Raw genomic sequence first — 18,882 nt, 5'->3', positions numbered from 1 at the left:
TATGCTCCTATTGATGCAGGTCAAAATCCCATTGGCTTTTTTTGCCGCCACATCACATTGTTGGCTCATGTTTAACTTGTTGTCCACGAGGACTCCAAGATCTTTTTCACACGTACTGCTCTCGAGCCAGGCATCTCCCATTCTGTATCTTTGCATTTCGTTTTTCCTGCCAAAGTGGAGTATCTTGCATTTGTCACTGTTGAACTTCATTTTGTTAGTTTTGGCCCATCTCTCTAAACTGTCAAGATCGTTTTGAATCCTGCTCCTGTCCTCTGGAGTATTGGCTATCCCTTCCAATTTGGTGTCGCCTGCAAACTTGATGATCCTGCCTTCTAACCCTTCATCTAAGTCATTAATAAAGATGTTGAACAGGACCGGGCCCAATCACCTCCCTCCCATTTTGCTATCTTTTGTTACACAAATCCATAAAGATTATGTTAAAATCATATACAAGATAAGTAACTCCATCTCTGCAAGTGTAGCTCATTAAGTGTGAGATGTGTCCTACACATATCCTACTGTGTGTGTGTGTGTGTGTGTGTGTGTCTTTGGCTAAAGGAAGTCCACATGTATATGCAACTTCCCATGTTCATCAGAAACAAAAGTAGAGGAGCATGGGCACCTGACACCTTAACTCAAGATGTGTGCATGGGTGTCTATAGGAGTTTTGTAAGATGGGAGGGAAGGTGCTCAGTACTACCTGAGACCCAGCTAAAATAACATCTTTGTTTCTTTCCTTGTAGGTGTATTTAGAGGGGTTTGTTTTTTGCTCGGTGTCATTATAAAACTAAGGTTGCCTCTACACTGCAGAACAAATACACTTTAACTGCCATAGGTCATTGCTATGGTAAACTGGGATTGGTAGTTTCGTGAGACACTAGCAGAGAAGCCTAAAGGCCTTGTAAATCTACAACTTCCATGATTCCATAGCATTGAATTATAGCCGTTAAAGTTATGTCAAATTACATTAACTCTGCAGTGTAGATGCATTCTTAGAAGCTGGCATTCCAAAAACTTTTGCTTGGAATAAGAGATAGTCCTCACGAGTATCCGTTCTCCATTTATAAAAGCAGGCTTTCAGTGTTCAAGTGTGGGGAGGTGATTTGGGATGTTTTATTTAACTTTTAAAACTTGTTTTATGAAGTAATTTCAATTTTTTAATTGTACTGTAATTCTTTTTTTAAAAATGTGCTGTCTTTGGGAGCCACCTTGGCTCACACTGCAGGAAAAAAGCTGCTTATAAATAAAATAAATAAATAGCATTTAATTTTCCCCCACTCATTAGGAAGGAAAAATGAAATAACTGCACAACATTTTGACTCATAGCTCTCTTCACTAAATTTAATACAAACATGAAAAGCCCCATGATTGTCTCTTAAAATATATTCTGTGACCTTCTACTGAACTTCTGTTGAGGTTTTCTACAAGCACAGACAGATATGCAGAAAATATCTAACTTCTGAGGCCAAACATTCTAGATGTGACATAATAGACCTTGCTAGAGATTAGAAAGTTGTTGGAAAGATTTTACACATTTCATTAACTCTTAGACAGATTGAAAATCTAATCCAATAACATGGGATAAAAGTGTTCATGTGTTAATGTGCTGTTGTGCTGTCATTGTTAGACTGTTAAATAATGCTCTTTTAAGAATTTAAGTTCCTCATTCTTGCATTTTCTGATATATTTACACCCCATAATTCAGTGGCATTTGTACAGGAAACATACAACCCTCCTGCTGCGTCAGCTCCACTGGCTGCCAGTATGCTATCAAGCACAATTCAAAGTGCTGGCTTTAGCCTATAAATCCCTAAATGGTTCTGGTCCAGCTTACCTGTCTAAACGTATCTCCCTTTATAAACCAGTTTGAGCACTAAGATCGGTCAGGAAGGTCCTTCTCTCGGTCCCACCGCCTTTGCAGGTGCAACTGATGGGGACAAGAGACAGGACCTTCTCGGTGGTGGCCCCTTGGCTGTGGAACTCCCTCCACAGTGAGATTAGATCAGCCCCTTCCCTCCTGGTATTCAGAAAACAACTTAAAACTTGACTATGAAAGCAGGCATTTGCCAAGTGATAGTATTACTGAAGCAGCTAAATGACATCCATGGGACTGCTTTATGTTCATGTTTGATGTGTCTTTGTATAGTTTTAATAGTTATAAATTCATATTTATATGTTATTGATTTAGTTAGGTTATGTTACGTGTTGCTTTTGTATGTATTTTCGGCATTGAATTTTTGCCATTTTTATATGTCTGAGCCCCCCGGGGTGAGAATAGTGATATAGAAATGCAATAAATGAATGAATAAATACATTTGGAGTACAGCACATCTGGATAGTGCCACACTGGAGAAGGCTGTCTTGCAGCATTGTATTTAATAATCTACGCATTTTAACATTCACACTCACCTGCTGTATTTCTTCTCTTGCTTCCTCATCACATAGGATATTCATTCATCCTGCAGGCATCATGGAGTTTTTAAGGCAGAATGACAGGGAAGTGTCTTATCAAAATGCCTCTAAAACTGCCTTTTAAAAATACAGCTGTACCATATACATATGAACCATAATATGCCCTTTAATTACCCATTGGCCTGCTCTCTCTACATTTTGTTTAAAACCCTCCTACTAGATACATCCTACCTCTGTTCATGCCCAGCGTTTATTTTTAAATTTTTAACTATTACATCTGGCCCGGCCATAGTTTTGTAAATCTTTGTGTGTTATTGTCTGTATGTGAGTTATATTAATTGTATTGTCTTAGTGATAATGTTGTATATTTTTATTGTTTGTGTTTTTTATTTTTAATTGCTTGTATTGTTGTTTATTGCCTGTATTGTGTTTTTGGGCTCGGCCTCATGTAAGCCGCACCGAGTCCCTTGGGGAGATGGTAGCGGGGTACAAATAAAGTGTAATACTACTACTACTACTACTACTAATAATAATAATAATAATATTGTTTATTGGCTTATTGCTTGTTGTTTATACTGATGTATTGTTGGGTTTGGCCTCATGTAAGCCGCTCCGGGTCCCTTGGGGAGATGGTGGTGGGATATAAATAAAGTTGTTATTATTATTATTATTATTATTATTATTATTATTATTATTATTATTATTATTATATTGCTTCTCAAAGCAACTGATGTTGGTGCTTCTCATTGTGTTAGTCACAAAATGTGACCACATCATTCTCTTATTACATAAAAAATAGCAAAAAGTTATAATATTTACATATATCTAATTGCCTTGCTTCAGATACTTGCCAGGACTTAATGCGAGTTTCCTACTGGAACTGGAACTCACAATGTTCACTTGGGCATGAACCCAAAAGGTGTTATTTTGTACTACATCAGCTTTGCGTCCTTGAGTTCACTCTTCTGCTTGAAATGTTACACACACACACAAGTTACTGTATGTTCATTACTTTTATTACCCAAATACTGGCTCTTGTTACTGCAAGCCAGAAAAATAATTCAATGAGTTACTGTTTTTGATTATTTGCTTTACTGTTCCAATTGTGTTATTTAAAAATGCAGGAAGATGCTCTCTGGTTCTCCTAAGTGGTCAGTTTAGATATTGTTTCTTGGATAATATTTTTAAGTCTACATGGTATTGCACAGAGCAATCATATCCTATCACTTTTCCCCATGTTTTTGCCTTGATTTACAACTCCACATCACCATCAATTTCAATACAAATGGACATTGTAGTCCCACACATCAGTTTGTCTCAATTCTCTATATATGTGCATTAAATGAATGTATTTCCATAAATTTCATCCTTTCACAATTTCTCAAGTATGACAGAATAAATATCAAGGATTAAACATTACATCCTTGTTGAGTTTCAGGTTGACTCAAAAAAATGGCAAAAGATCCTAATATGCTAAACTAATGGAGGTAGAAGTCAGAAGTTGTGGAAGGGAGAGAGAGGAGAAGGAATGAAAAAGGATCCTTGGAACAGGGATATATAATGGTTCACTTCTCTCACATTCTCTCCATCTTTTGTGTTTCTCCTTCATTGACACACACACACAAACACACACACACACCCTGGTTGCTGGCTGTCCAATTGTCCCCATACATTCTTCTTTTGCTGCCCCAAATCCAAAAAGAAACAGCATGAAAAAGCTAGCCTTATGACCCTACCAGTTCCCACTCCTATTGTTAAAACCAAGTCAGAAAAAAACACATGTCCAGTAATGAGCAAAAGGAAGTTGGTATTGGAAAGCAGTGGATTACAGCCATGACCAATACAGACAAAAATGGATTCAGTTCCAGCTCATTACTGTAAAAATTAACTAGTTGCTAAAGCAATTCATTAGAAAAATGAATTTCCTCCCAGCTCTGTTCATGGTAGATATTTGCACATAGCAGTATGTTCATTCCTCAAATAATGAATATTTATGACTCAACAATGGTGTGTTTATTTAATTTCCATCTCAAAGAAAAGTAATATTTTGCCAAGTACCAATCCTTACTTCTGGAGAGTTCTAGGCACTTAGAATGATTACTTACCAATTGTCTTAAGCTTAGGAAAGACAGGTGTTTTTAAAAGTGTTGGAAACATTTCAAAAACATATTTGTGGTATTGTGAAAGTCAAAACACATAGTTGGTTCATTACATAATATTTACTGCATCTCACATTTTTTTATTTACTCAAGGTTTGAGCCTGAGGAAGGAACAAATTAACTACTTCCTTGCTAGTAAATCCTCTCCTGGTTAAAAAGAAAGAAGAATTTAGTATCAATCAAAACTTATTTTCTTTTGTACATAAGGTTGACTGTGAGAAAAAGGTCTAGGGAGGGAAGTGTTAAATATTTGCACAATCCTAATCAGGTTTCCATATGCAAGGTAGGTGGACTCCCAGGCATTGGATTTCAGGGGAGGGAATGTGTGCTTAAACCACTCCATCATCTTTCTGAAATTGACTTCATTCAGACTTCATGCTTAGAATACGTAAGGATTTACAAAGAAAGCCAAACAAGCACCCATTAATTCCCCCTCTTGTCTGTAACCAGATAAAAAACACAAAAGACAAGTGGGTGGTTTTGGAATATGTTTGAAATAAACATGTTTTGCACTTGCTGTGTTCACTGATTAGTATGCACATTTTAAGATTGAGAATTAATGTGCCTATTTGTTCAGGGACTATGTAAGCTGCAAATGATGAAAAAAAAAACAGATTCAAACAAAAATTCAGTGTATTCAAAAGTCTATCTGAAGACAGTGGGGTTTAACTCCCCGGAAGGTGATTATAGAACTGTATCCAACATTATCTTTATTTAAAATTATGCATCCTGGGTCACCGTACTCCCTAATTATTTTTATAATATATTTGTATCTTCCTGTAATACATTTTCAGCACTGTCAAAAAGTCAGTGTTGTTTAGTAGTTTGAATATTGAACTACAGGGATCAGCATTCAAATTTCTGCTTGGCCATGGGAACCCATTGAGTGCTTAGGCAGGTTACTTTATCTCAGCTCACAAAGGCAAAGGAAAGCCCTCTCTGAACAAATTTTGTTACTTAGTGTCACCAAAAGTCAGAAAAGACTTGAACACATACAAGAATAACAGGATGTCTATGTATTTTTAATGTTACACATCGTTAAAGTTGAAGTGAGTGGGTAATGCTTCCTTTGGAATGAAATAATGCTTCAGGTTGCTTCATGGTTGCTTTTTATTAGATTTCTTAAAGCTGCTAATACACTTCTGGTCCACGCTTAGATGCTGCTCATGAAGTTCTGGGTGCCTTGAGATCCTGAAACATAACAGGGTCATCTCCTCATTTATATCTGCCTTCAGGCATGTAGCCAGGGGGGGAGGGCTCGGGGGGCTTCACCCCCCCCCCAAATTTTCATGGTGGTTCGCGAAAAGGCCTTAATTGTGCATTATTTAAACTATTACGTTTATTCATATCATGATCTGATCACCATGCTCAATATATCTCATATGCATGGGGATATTGGGGTAATGATACAAAAGGTTTGCTAGGCTAGACCCTCTTTCACTCAGACTCAGCCCCCCCCCCGAAACTCAGCCCCCCCGAAACCCCCCCTGAAAAAAAATCAGCCCCCCCCCCCCCCGAAACGAATTCCTGGCTACGGGCCTGTCTGCCTAAGTACTGAGATCTGCTTAAGAGGGTTTGCTTTTTATTTCAACAATAGGAGCAACTATTATGTAGCTACATGGAAGATAGATTTCTTTGCTGCACATCCTAGTTGCAAGATGTAACACCAGTCTTGATCTCAAATTATAACTCAGTGATTTAGCAGCGGTTTGAGGTCACTATGGCTTGATTTTGATTTTTGGATTATGGATGTCTGGATGTTACTTTATAATTGTTTTATTGCCAGTATCCCGCTCTTTGATCTTTAAATATAAATTTGGCAATAAGTATTTAAATAAATTAAAATGCTCCAATTGCTTCATGTCATAGAATTTAAGTTGGAATTAGCTGTTCACTGGCAAATATGGCATTTCCAGGCTTATCTAGAGGTATAAGGTAAAAAACAAAAAAGTTACCAAAAGATAAATGCTTTTTCACCCTGTCTAAGGTTTATATTAATTTTATAATGGCCCTACCATCCTGAAATTATCTACGAACTTTTCTCTTACCAATAGATAAGAGAAAACTTAAGAGATCACTTAAGAGATCTCCCAGAAGTAGCTGTGTGGTATTGTTTAAGGCTGAAATGTTTAAATACTAGTTGACTGAATTATTGATCTGCAACTACCTTCATCTTAAGTAGTCAAGATCATAGTTTAGATAGAGGTCCCCAAACTAAGGACTATGGGCTGGATGTGGTCTTTCAAGGTCATTTACCCAGCCCCTACCCTCAAGTTTAGACTCGGGGTCGCCCTAAGTCTGAAACGACTTGAAGGCACACAACAACAACAACAATCTCAATTAACTTGACTCATCCTCCAACAGCAGGCCCACACTTCTCTTTGAAATATTTGTAAGTTTATGTTGATTAAATGTGTTTTAAATATTGCATTGTTCTTTTATTTTTGTACAAATATGATATGTGCAGTGTGCATAAACGTAAAGGTAAAGTTTTTTCTCTGACATTAAGTCCAGGCGTGTTCAACTATGGGGGTTGGTGCTCATCTCCATTTCTAAGCCAAAGAGTTGGTGTTGTCGGTAGACACCTCCAAGGTCATGTGGCCAGCATGACTGCAAGGAGTGCTGTCATCTTCCTGCCGGAGTGGTACCTATTAATCTACTCACATTTGCATGTTTTTTGAACTGCAAAAGCTGGGGCTAACAGCGGGAGTTCTCACCGCTCCCTAGATACTAACCTGCAACCAGTGTGCATAGGAATTCATTTTTTCAAACTATAGTCACAGTCTGAGGAATCGTGAACCAACTCTGGGCTTTAAAAGTTTGAGAACCTCTGGTTTGGTTGATGATTTTCATACAAAATTAAACTGAAAGCAATACTTTTTACAGTTAATTTAAATTTATAGAACAGTTCTCTACACACATAAAAAACCTTGACAATCACAGCAGTCTGTTTGTGTTAAATTAATATGTACAATGTTGCTTGTCAAGTTGACATGATGGAACTGAGATCTTTGATAGTGATTAGAGCAAGAAGCCTTGCTTTGGACTGTCCTGTCAATAACTGTAATATAGATGCTGCTGATGCTGTGACACTTGTCCCTAGAATCAGAAAGAAGATGCCTTGAGTAAAAGAAGAGGAAGAACCCACTTCCTGTGCTGCACAGAGTTCACAAATGGCTATGGGTTACTTCTTTGCTTGTGCTTTCTTACAGGGGGTCTTTATGAAGGCTGTTTTGCTCAAAGTCATTGTTCATTCATGTTACAGCGTATTGTTATTGCCAATCATAAAGGAAATGCAGATGCAATGCAACAACTTACTGCTTCTTTTCTCCTTCAAGGATATCCAATGAACATTCTCCAAAGCTTCAAATTCGGAGCCACAGTTACTTGAGGGCAGTGAGTGAAGTTTCAATTAATAGGAGTTTGGATAGCTTGGACCCTGCAGGTCTTCTTACTTCTCCCAAATTCCGCTCCCGCAATGAAAGCTACATGAGAGCCATGAGCACTATTAGTCAGGTGAGTGACATGCCTTCATAGATGAGGAAACAAGGTCAACATCTGCCAATTCAGAAGGCCATTTAATGTCTGGAATAAATACATCCCATGTAATTTTCAGATGAAAGTAAATACATGAATGAAGGCATTGCCTATTTTTAAAGAACCATTTGATCTTCATACAACCTAGTTGCTGTATCTACGTTTTTTTTCACATATAGGTAAGTGCACAGAGACCCACTGATCCAGATTTGGTCCACCATGAATAGTAAACAATCAAATCTTCACCTAATTATTTCCTGACACTTGTACCAACTTCCCCCATTTTTTAAAATCTATGGTTTGGCAAAAGGTGAAGTTTTAAGTGAAACGGTTGTGCAGCAGGTGAACGTTTCTTTAGCACATCCAAACTCGAGATGTTCTTCATAACTGCCCCATGCAGTGAATATGCTACAGATGTTGAAATGTGAACACATTTACTCAGGTTCAAGGCTATCTACATTAAATATGTATAATTTATGCCCCTCCATTAATTCTGTGCCTTTAAATTCCTGCAGTGCTTGATTAGTATAAAAAGACTTATTTAAATATATTGAAATAAACTAGTCGTTTTATCACAGGAATTGTATATGATTTGTTTTATCATCCTGCCTACACCAGATAGAGAAGACCCAATAAACCAGTGCTGAATGGTAAAATGACACTTACGTAATTGTCATTGGCAGGATGGACTTATTCTAGCTAGTGTTATTTCTTATTTTTAGGTCTTTGTTTCATGTTTAATTTATGGGCAGATTTTCATTGTTTCGTTGGGTGTTTGGCATTGTCACTTTTTTTAAAATGTCAAAAATTGAAACCAAAATCTTTCTAGGTCATTTTTTTCTATCAATGATATGTTTTTTTTAAATCAGGTTAGTCTGTTGTGTTGGCAACATGACATTACCGAAAATCATTTGCCACTGGGTGTGGTGTGTAAGGTTACTTTTTGTGATTTCATGGATGAATCTTATAATATTTGATGTGTGCCTTTGGAAGTTGTCAGAATCATAAATCACTTCCGTAGAATAAGTCTACTTCCACTCCTACAATTAGAGGAAAGGTCTTGGAAAGATACATTCTCTCATTTCAAAAGCCAAGGAAGAAATAGTTCAAATTATATATGTATACCTTATCATCAAGACCTTTTCTTTCTCTGGTTAGGCTGACACACAGTTGGCAGTAATACATGAATTCAGAATTACTCTGCCAATACACCCACTGCTAGAGTGGAAGGCAGGCACTTGAAAGCCAGCTGGCAAAAAAGGAGAAGGAGACAGAAAGAGTCAGGGACAGAGATTTAAGGAATCTATGTACACATACACACAGCCCCATGGCTTTTCTGTGTTCAGAGATTTAAAAAAACAAACAATGGTTGCTTATAGTTTAATCTTCTCCTTTAGGAGAAGTGGTGAGCTTTGCTTTTGGAGCACTATGAAATAAAGCCAAGGAGGGCTTTATTATACATAGGGCTGAGACCTATGTATAGATTCTCACATGCAGTTCTATGCCACTGCCTGACACCTTCCAAGTCCCAGGACTGGCCCTTATTGCTACTGCTGCTGTTTATCACCAGTGAGGGGAGGATAAGGATGAGATGGGTTAGGCAATATAAAATAGCTGTGGTTGGGAAAGACGCACTCTCAAATGGAGTTCAGCCACAGTCTCCTTCCCCAGAAGTTCAAAGCAGCTGGTTTTTCATTATCTCAATTGCCTCCTTCTTCCCATTTCTATTCCACCAGTTTGTGACAGCAGCAGCAGTCCCTCTTGGGGCTTGATATGTGCTGGGTAGTGGGATGTTATTTGGTAGAGCATGAAGACAAATGAGCAACACTCTGTTCCTCATCCCAGATAGAACTTACACACACATAAGGTACAATTACAGTTACGTTCATCTCTAACAGCCCAGGGGTGTCTCTGTTTAGCAGAGCTTCAAATGTTACCTTTTAAAAAATAAGAGGTTGTATTTGCATATATGTATATAATGAGAATAAAAGGTGATGAAGTATGTAGTCATCTTTCTTTCTGTCTTATATATGTTTCCATTATCATTACACATATTTAATACATTATTAAGTTGCCATGTCAATCAAATACTTTAAGAAAATCTAGGTAGGTCTCTTTTCATAGTAGAAACTCAGTATTTCATTTCCTAAAAAGAAAATTACCCTCCCACCTGGAAAACTTTTCTTTTCCCACTTTCTGAAATATAATATTTTAAGGTATTACTCTCCATGATTTAAGAAATTATCCTTCTAATTCATTGGTTCTCAACCCATGAGTCCCCAGGTGTTTTGGCCTACAACTCTCAGAAATCCCAGCCAGTTTACCAGCTGTTAGGATTTCTAGGGAGTTGAAGGCCAAAACATCTGGGCTCCCACAGGTTGAGAACCACGGTTCTAATTTAATTAAGGATGGCATATTTATTTATTTACTTATTTATTTATTTTGCCATTTCTATCCTGCCTTTTTCAACCCCAAAGGTGACTCAAGGCGGCTTACAACCCGGAAGCTATTTGATGCCGTAACAATATAAAACGTATAATATAAAATATTTAAACAAATCTATAAAATCATACAATAAAACCATATGACTTTAATAGCTGGGGAACTTAACAGTAACCTTACATAATTAAGCTTCAGCTCGTTATTTGATACTTTTACCAGTATGGATGACCTGAAGTTGACACAATTTGTGGTTAAACCAACTAAGTTGAAAAAATACAAAATAGCATTTGATATTTATTTCCACTGAAGCATACAAGTATTCAACTTGTATTAATTGTATCATCTTAACTGTTTATGTGCTTCTTTATCAAGAGAATGTAAGATTATGTTTCCATTCGTGTTTGAGGGCATCTCAAGTTGGCTTGTTCCTCAGGATATAATTAAACTATCTGCTGTTTCCCTGCAGGTGAGTGAGATGGAGGTGAATGGTCAGTTTGAATCCGTCTGTGAGTCCGTATTCAGTGAACTGGAATCTCAGGCAGTGGAGGCCCTGGACCTGCCAATGCCAGGCTGCTTCCGCATGCGGAGCCATAGCTATGTGAGAGCAATCGAAAAGGGCTGTTCCCAAGATGACGAATGTTTGTCGCTGAGGTCCTCATCTCCCCCGCGCACAACCACCACTGTGAGGACCATCCAAAGCAGCACTGGTGAGTTGTGTCAAAGATGTCAGAAGTTGGCTGAAACATTCAAGGAACCATTGAACATCAGTTCCCCAAGGCCCCTGTGATAGTAGACTGCTTGCCAAGTTAGGCTTGCCATGAGGCAAGATGAAGAAGCATCCTCTGACAAAAAAAAATCTCATATGAATGGCAGTAAATTGTTCATAAGTGTGTTTTTACTACTAGGGGGTCATTGTGGACTTCCTTTGGTGCTAGCTTTGATGGCTTTGTGTGTGCCAGGGCAGCATTAGCTGTTCCTCCTTGACTAACAAAATCCTTTGGGCCAGTCTTGCTGTTGTAAATCCTGACTTCCTTACTTGAACTCTTGTCTCTAAAACATCATACAAAACAGAAACACTTGGGTAGACTAAATCTTCTGAAGCATTTCAATGTGTCTTTAGAAAAGAAATGAGTCTTTGAATATGTAATTATTAGTAGCAATAGCAGTACAGGTTATGTTAGTTTTGGACCAGGCTTCAACGGCGCCCAAGGGGCCTCCAAGTCCGGGAGCAGCAGAGGCAGCGAGGAGGAGGAGGCTGCTGCCAAGTAGGCGGAGCGTCCCTACTTCGCAGATTTTCAAATATCGCGGGTGGTCCTGAAATAGAAGCACTCACAATAAGTGAAGGAACACTGTATTCTTGTGCAATTCCAGCCAAAACACAGTCAAAGGAGTTGTATGGGTGCTCATGCTCATTTTGTCAACATTATCTGCTGGAGATAGGGAAATCCATGAATCTGCTTCGTTTCACACTGAAGATTTTAAAATTTCATATGTTTCCCATCTTAAATATGTGACTTTCAATGTATTTATTTATTTATTTTTATCCCGCTTTTCTCCCATGGGTGAAAAGCGGCAAATAAATGGTACAAAACAAAAACTACATGATACGAGAACACAACATAATCCCCCAGCTCAAACATATAATAATAATAATAATAATAATAATAATAATAATAATAATAATAATAATCTTTATTTATACCCTGCCACCATCTCCCCAAGGGGACTCGGGGGGGGGGGGGGCTTCCATGAGGCCAAGCCCAACAATTACAACAAAGCAAATATACAACATAAAATAGTACATCAATAAAATATAATGAAAATAATAAAGAACAACACAAAATAAACACAAGATGCAATATAAAATCACAATAATTGATCATGATGGGCAAGGCAAAAATACATTGCATAAACCATATGAAATAAGCATAAATAACATTTATAATTATCATTAAAAATCCCTGGCCCTCAGGCAACTGAGGTTGTCCTAAAAACTTTGTACTAAAAAGTCTCAAAGTTCCAAATCTTTGGTCATGTGAGCCTTGCCTGACTGAGATAGCCTGCTTATTGTGGGTTAGCTTGCTTCCATAAAGAGGGTTGATAGGAAGTGATGCGGTTCCTCAGGTAGGCTGGGCACAAACCATTTAGAGCTTTCTAAGCTAAAGCCACCATCTTAAGTTGCGCCTGGAAACAAACAGCTACACTGGAAGCCAGTGTAGCTGTTTCAGGAGCAGGCTGGTTCTTTCCCTATATACCACTCCTTTAAGCAGTCTACCTGCTGGCCTTTGTACCAGTTGCAGTTTCCGAATACTATTCTGGGGCATCCCCATGTAGAGCACGTTACAGTAATCTAGTCTTCAGAATTAAAAATAAATCATAATTAATTTTTCTCCTATTTGGATGAACCAAAATGCAAATATTCTCAGTATGGAGAGAACCATGTAGTACCTATCCATTCTTATAAGTATTAAAGATGAGTATAAAGAAGCTTTAGGAAGATAAGCTTGCAACTTGATGCCTTACCATGCATTTTGGAAGTTTTATTTGGGGCCTCCATGGCCTACTTTGCTTTGTAAAGATATTAATAACAATCTCAGAATAGAAAGATGTAGGGATGACCTATGCAAGATATCACTCCAGATGACAAATCAGTCTTAAGTTTGCCAATACCTTGTCTGGTGATAAGGTTTATACTTCTAAATGGGACATCTTTTGCAGCCAGAAGAACCTGAATTTTTTACCACAAGAGGCAAAGCACGAAGTAATGCAAAGAGACTGAATTCGGTTATCATATTTCTCATTGCCTCTGAGCACAATTTTCAGGCAAAAACATGGCAATCCTAATTAACGCTCTCTAAATTTGAAAGGCAAATTGCAGCAGATGATCTATGTAAGAAATAGTTAATTTGATATGTTTTATCAACCCAAATCTATCAGGTTGTCTAGTTCTAATACATGTCTTACAGCATGAATTTTCAGTGAAAAACATTTTCCCCATGAAAAATGTTATCTTATAATGTGTGATGCACCTTTCTTTAAGGTACAAACCAACTATGAACTATTTATTATAGTAGTTCAAAAGTAAACATGTCTGATCTCATTTGGATGTGTATAAAAAAGTTGTCATCACCTTTAACATTTTTGGTTCCATCCTTATTCAAAGAAATGAGATTACTTGTCTCCTACCACAGAAACAAAACAACAAAATGGTAAATCTTTTTCTCGAGGCTAGTATAAACAACGTTTCAGAATGAGGTAGTCATTTAAGATGCTTAAACCGAAATAATTTAGAGCTTTAAACAACAGCCACACTGCTAAATGGTGCTAGGCAGCGGAAGGTATTAAGCTATTTTTTCCGCAACTGCAATGACTTCCTATTCCTGCTGTGTATCGTGCAATATCATGAATTAGGTCTCTAGTGTGGCAGTTGTTTGTGATGGTTTTATTAAACAATTTTTTATGCAGCTCTTCAATCAGAAAAAAACAACCTTTTAGCCAAGAGTGCATTGTTTTGTATATCTTTTATTCCTTCAAAATAGCATGTTTTAGCTGTCTGTGTAATTTTAATACTGGTTTCAAAAAGAATTGTTTCAAATGTGTTTTTTCTCTTGATCGCTGTTTAGGCAAATTTTAATTTAAAAAACTACAAAAGAGCACTTAAGACAGTCCCTATTCTCAGAATTGCAATGTAAAAGACCTGAGACATAAGGGATAAGATTGAAAAGGAGGAGGGAAAAAGAATGACATGCTGGTTAAATTCAGCTGAATGCTCCCCCCCCCCTCAAAACAGAAGATAAGGTTTACAAAATAATACCATAAAACAGCAAAATTCAGAACACAGTTGAATGAAACAGCTGCATAAAATATTTATTTAAATAAAGGTTCATTTAAAAGTAGACTAGAAGATTTGCCAAGTGGCAAAATGCATTGTTTCAAGCAGGTTGTTTGAAACAGCCAAGCATTAAAACACTACAAAGCAAGGGAATTTTGCCTGAGTCTAAGGACAAAATCAGGAAGCATGAAGTACTCCAGATCTTTTCAATTGCAACTCCCAGCATAAATATAATAGCGGGAAATTCTGAAAGTTGCATTCAGTGACATCTGGAGGACCTCTTGATTCCAACCCTTGTAAAAATAACACATAATTGAGAAAAGTCATTTATGATAGGGTAAATCCACAAACTGGCATCCATTGGCCTCTGACATGAACAAGAGAGTGTTGAAAATTTCCTGAAATGAATGTTTTTAATAGCTGTCCATCATAAATGCAATGTGCTGTAGTTGAATCTAAAATAGAACAACCTTTTCAAGGTCACCTACTCATTAGTAAGGAAGAACACATTTTCAAATCTTGTTTGAAGCAACTGCATAATGAACCCAGAGAGCCAATCATGTCTTGGACTTACATGAAAAGACAGGAGGAACTGAACCATGCAAAGACTTCTGACAAACAGTTTTTCAGCCTCCTCTGAACCCATCTTAAAGTTTCATCCTTAGCTTGCAGAAAAGCTTTAATGAGCTATTTTATGCCTTGTCTTTCCCTGGACATTTCATATGCTTTACACACTCATCAGTCACTAGCTGTGGATTCTGAGTGTAGCAGGGAGTCACATCCCCAATTTGAACTCCACTAGATTTGATGAATCTGGAAAAGTCAAAGAGTAAAGTGGGCTTCCTTAAGAAAATACGCATAGTAAAAAAATGTTGCTTTGTACTAGTACGTAATACCAAGAATACTGCTAGCTGGGGATTCGGGGAGTTTTCGCAATAAAATAACTTCTCTAGCAAGAAGATCAAACTAGTCCATAGTCCAGGAAATAATCTCTGACTGCTAACTGGAGGGAAGGATATTTTAGGCAAAGATGAAGTACTTTGGCCACATAATGAGAAGACAGGAAAGCTTGGAGAAGACAATGATGCTGGAGGAAATGGAAGGAAAAAGGGAAGAGGGGCCGACCAAGAGCAAGATGGATGGATGGTATTCTTAAAGTGACTGGCTTGACTTTGAAAGAGCTGGGGGTGGCCACAGCCAACAGGAAGCTCTGGCTTGGGCTGGTCTATGAGGTCACAAAGAGTCGAAAGCGACTGAACGAATAAACAACAACAAGCTCTTATCTAAGACTTCCAGTGGCTGATTAGACTAAAGCTAGAAGACAGTTCTAATAGATTGCAATCCTAAGCATAAGGTATTGTCTTTTTGCAGATATTTTCATATTTTGGGCCCCCTTCTATGTAAGGGATCTTAAAAGATGTTTCTCCAAGCATATTAAATGCATTCTGTGCACCACTTTGGCATTCCTTCCTGCTGTCCTGTTCCATCTTCTTTAGACAGTGGGAAAGAATTAATTCAGTTTCTATTATCCACACAGCATATTATCCACATTCTTTATCTTGCACTACAGTGCATGCAGCTGAAGCTCATAAAGTTCTCATCATCATTTCTGCAGTTTCTGTGGAAGAGTGCAGAAGGCATGAAAGGCCTTCTATCCGTTCGAGCATACTCTGATCTGCTAATGGGCAAGGCAGAGGCATAGACTTTTATAATAGCATTTTATACCTAAGAAGTCTTCACATTTACATGCTCATGTAACCAGAGATCATATTTGCGTCATGTTACAACAAAGATGTTACTTTTCAATTGCTAGCTCATATATTCACCTATAAAATTTTTGAGTGTTTAAATAATACGCAGTCAGGTGATATACTGCTGTCCCTCCACATTTGTAGGTTAAGCATTTGCAGATTTCATTATTCAAGAATTTCACTATTTACTACTGCTACTTTCCTATACATAACCAAAAGATGTGTTGTCTCTAGGCAGCTATAGTTCTTCCAGTGTGATTCTATGATCAACTTCTGCCAGAATCACATTGGAGGAGCTATATATGGCAGTTTCTGTGGTAGAAATTGATGATAGAATCACAGTGAAGGAGCTACAGACTATTTGCCTAACCATACCTCCCTATACAGACCATCCCACACACTTCAGTCAATGGAGGAGGGCCTGCTCTCGGTCCCACCCCCGTCACAAGCATGGCTGGTGGGAACGAGAGGGGGGGCCTTCTCCCTGATCGCTCCCTGCCTCTGAAACTCCCTTCCTAAAGAAATATAAATGGCCTCCACCATCCTCTCCTTTAAGAAACTTCTGAAAACACACTTATGTACCACAGGAAAAAAACAACGAGGACTAGCACAATCAGCACTTTATGGCTGCTATGGTCTATTTTGAACTACAACTGATGTTCAGCAGCTTTTTTAGTTTGGTTGTTTTAATTGTTTAGGGTATATGTTTTTGTGCAATTTATGCTTTACTTGTATAGTTATGTTTTCCTTAGTATTTGTGTCTCTTATTAGTTTAGTTTACTAATGTTTATTTCTTATCTTTTGATACTGTGTGATATTGTGTGATTTAATTGTGGTATTGAATGTTTGTCTTTTTATATGTATGTAAACTGCCCTGAGTCCTTTTGGGGAGAGAGGTTTTATTATTTTATTATTATTATATTACAATGCCTAGAAAAGAGTTCTCTCTGTTAAAAAAAAAGGTCTATATTCATAGTTTTCCCACTTTCATGGGGGGTTTTACACCACAGCCCCTGCAAATGTGGAAAGTTGACTATATGTATGTAAGCTAAATTAGTACGGTGTGGTTGTTCCTGACATTTTTTATTCTTCATGGTGACTAAACATGGTATATCAAGAGGGAAGATTAATATTTTTTGCTTTGCTATATCTTTTCAAAGCTCTTTGTAGGATTAAATATTAGTGGGAGAATGGTAGGGAGCGTTAAATCTGCCCATCTCATGCAAGGTGGTCATCATCTGGATTGGTGCCCTGAAAATGTTCTTGTGAATAATTAAAGAGTAGAAGGGCAACTTCATGCTTCATCTTCCATGAACTCATAGTATAGTTTGGCCTTTAGTCTTAGCTCTGATGGAACCCAACTCTAGAAATAAATTTCTTTTCTCTGGAGATAATTTTTACTATCAAGTAATTGTTCAGTTTCATCTTCCAGGACAGGCATTTAATTGATTTTCTTGACCTCTGTTTTTCCTGTGTTCCAAAACAGAACACGGTGTTCAAGAAGAAAGTATATCTCTGACTTCACGTAATGGCATTCCATTTTCTGTTACTATTCTGAGTAACTTTCTTTGTATGACCTTCTGCCCCTCTAACATTTTTGGTCATTTTTGTATAACTACAAGCAAACGAAGAAAATACTTTCCTGTTCCCTCCGCTGAAAAAATTGCAGTGGCTCAGCGTGTCATAAAATCAGCCCAGAACCAGCTGGTTCAAGAATTCTCAGGCCATTTCGATGATGTATAAAATTTCCACAATGAAACAGGAAGGTGATAAGATCAATTTCATAAAAGGGGCCAGCTGCCAAAGAATAGCAGGAGACAACCCAAAGCCAATTTTGTGCAAAATTAATAACAAGCCCTTTCACAAGAAATGACTTGAGTCCAATCAATAGTTACAGTTATAAATGTGAGTACAACCATTTATAATTTGGGGGGGGGGGGGAGTGAATAACAATATAATTTTTAAATGACTTAAGATACATTATCCTTTTTTGATAAAATGCTGCAGTTCGTTGGAAACCTAAAAGTTAGTTGTTATAATAGCCAGAAACATTATTATGAGTGACATTCCACATACAGAGTTATATTTTTGGTATATCCAGGACAAACATAGGCCACTCAGGTCCCATCTACACTGCTATTACAATGCAGATTCAACTGCATTATATGATCCATGCAGACTAATATAATGCAGTTAACTGCATTGGACTGGGTTATATGAATCTATTCTGACCATATAGTACAGTTCAATCTGCATTATAATGGCAGTGTAAATAGGGCCTCACACAAGCTAATGTAGCCAAGCCTCAGACTCCTTTACTTTGGGGATTACACATCCACTTTTATTCCTTTCCATATTTGTTTTGAGGACATTGACTTTTTCCTATATTTTAGTCTCCTTCCCACTACACAATCCTATGGAACCCTAGGAGATTTTCTGGACTAGTGTCTCACCAAACTACAAATCACAGTGAATGTTGTGGTTCCTTTTGCAAACATACAGGCCCCTACTACAATGTCCTTATATTCCAGGATCGGATCCCTGGTTATCTGTTTTGAACTCGATTATATGAGTCTCCTCTGCCATATAATCTTAGAGAAGCAGATAATCTGGAATTAGATCCAGAGACACTAGGCTTAGATTTCTCAGTTGTGGAGAGGGAATATCACATATTACACTTCTTGGTTTATGCTGTGCTCTTAAACTTTCTGTAGCAGAGACAGGGTGGGTTCATGCAGTTTGACACCTT

At 37.7% G+C, this 18,882-nt stretch overlaps 1 protein-coding gene across 5 annotated transcripts in view; it reads left to right on the top strand.

The window, feature by feature from the left end:
* DLGAP1 (DLG associated protein 1) overlaps positions 1-18,882 on the top strand; it is a 360,663-nt gene that overhangs the window by 274,835 nt on the left and 66,946 nt on the right. For all 5 annotated transcript variants that reach the window (XM_060775114.2, XM_060775115.2, XM_060775112.2 and 2 more), the window contains 2 exons: positions 7,910-8,087; positions 11,017-11,257. In XM_060775114.2, the coding sequence (XP_060631097.2) occupies positions 7,910-8,087; positions 11,017-11,257 (419 nt within the window). The remainder of the gene's footprint in view (positions 1-7,909; positions 8,088-11,016; positions 11,258-18,882) is intronic.

Source organism: Anolis sagrei, chromosome 4 (genome assembly GCF_037176765.1).
Source record: "Anolis sagrei isolate rAnoSag1 chromosome 4, rAnoSag1.mat, whole genome shotgun sequence".
Classification (NCBI taxonomy): Eukaryota; Metazoa; Chordata; class Lepidosauria; order Squamata; family Dactyloidae; genus Anolis; species Anolis sagrei.
The sequence above is the reverse complement of the archived record's forward strand: the minus strand, read 5'-3'. Positions and strand labels throughout refer to the sequence as shown.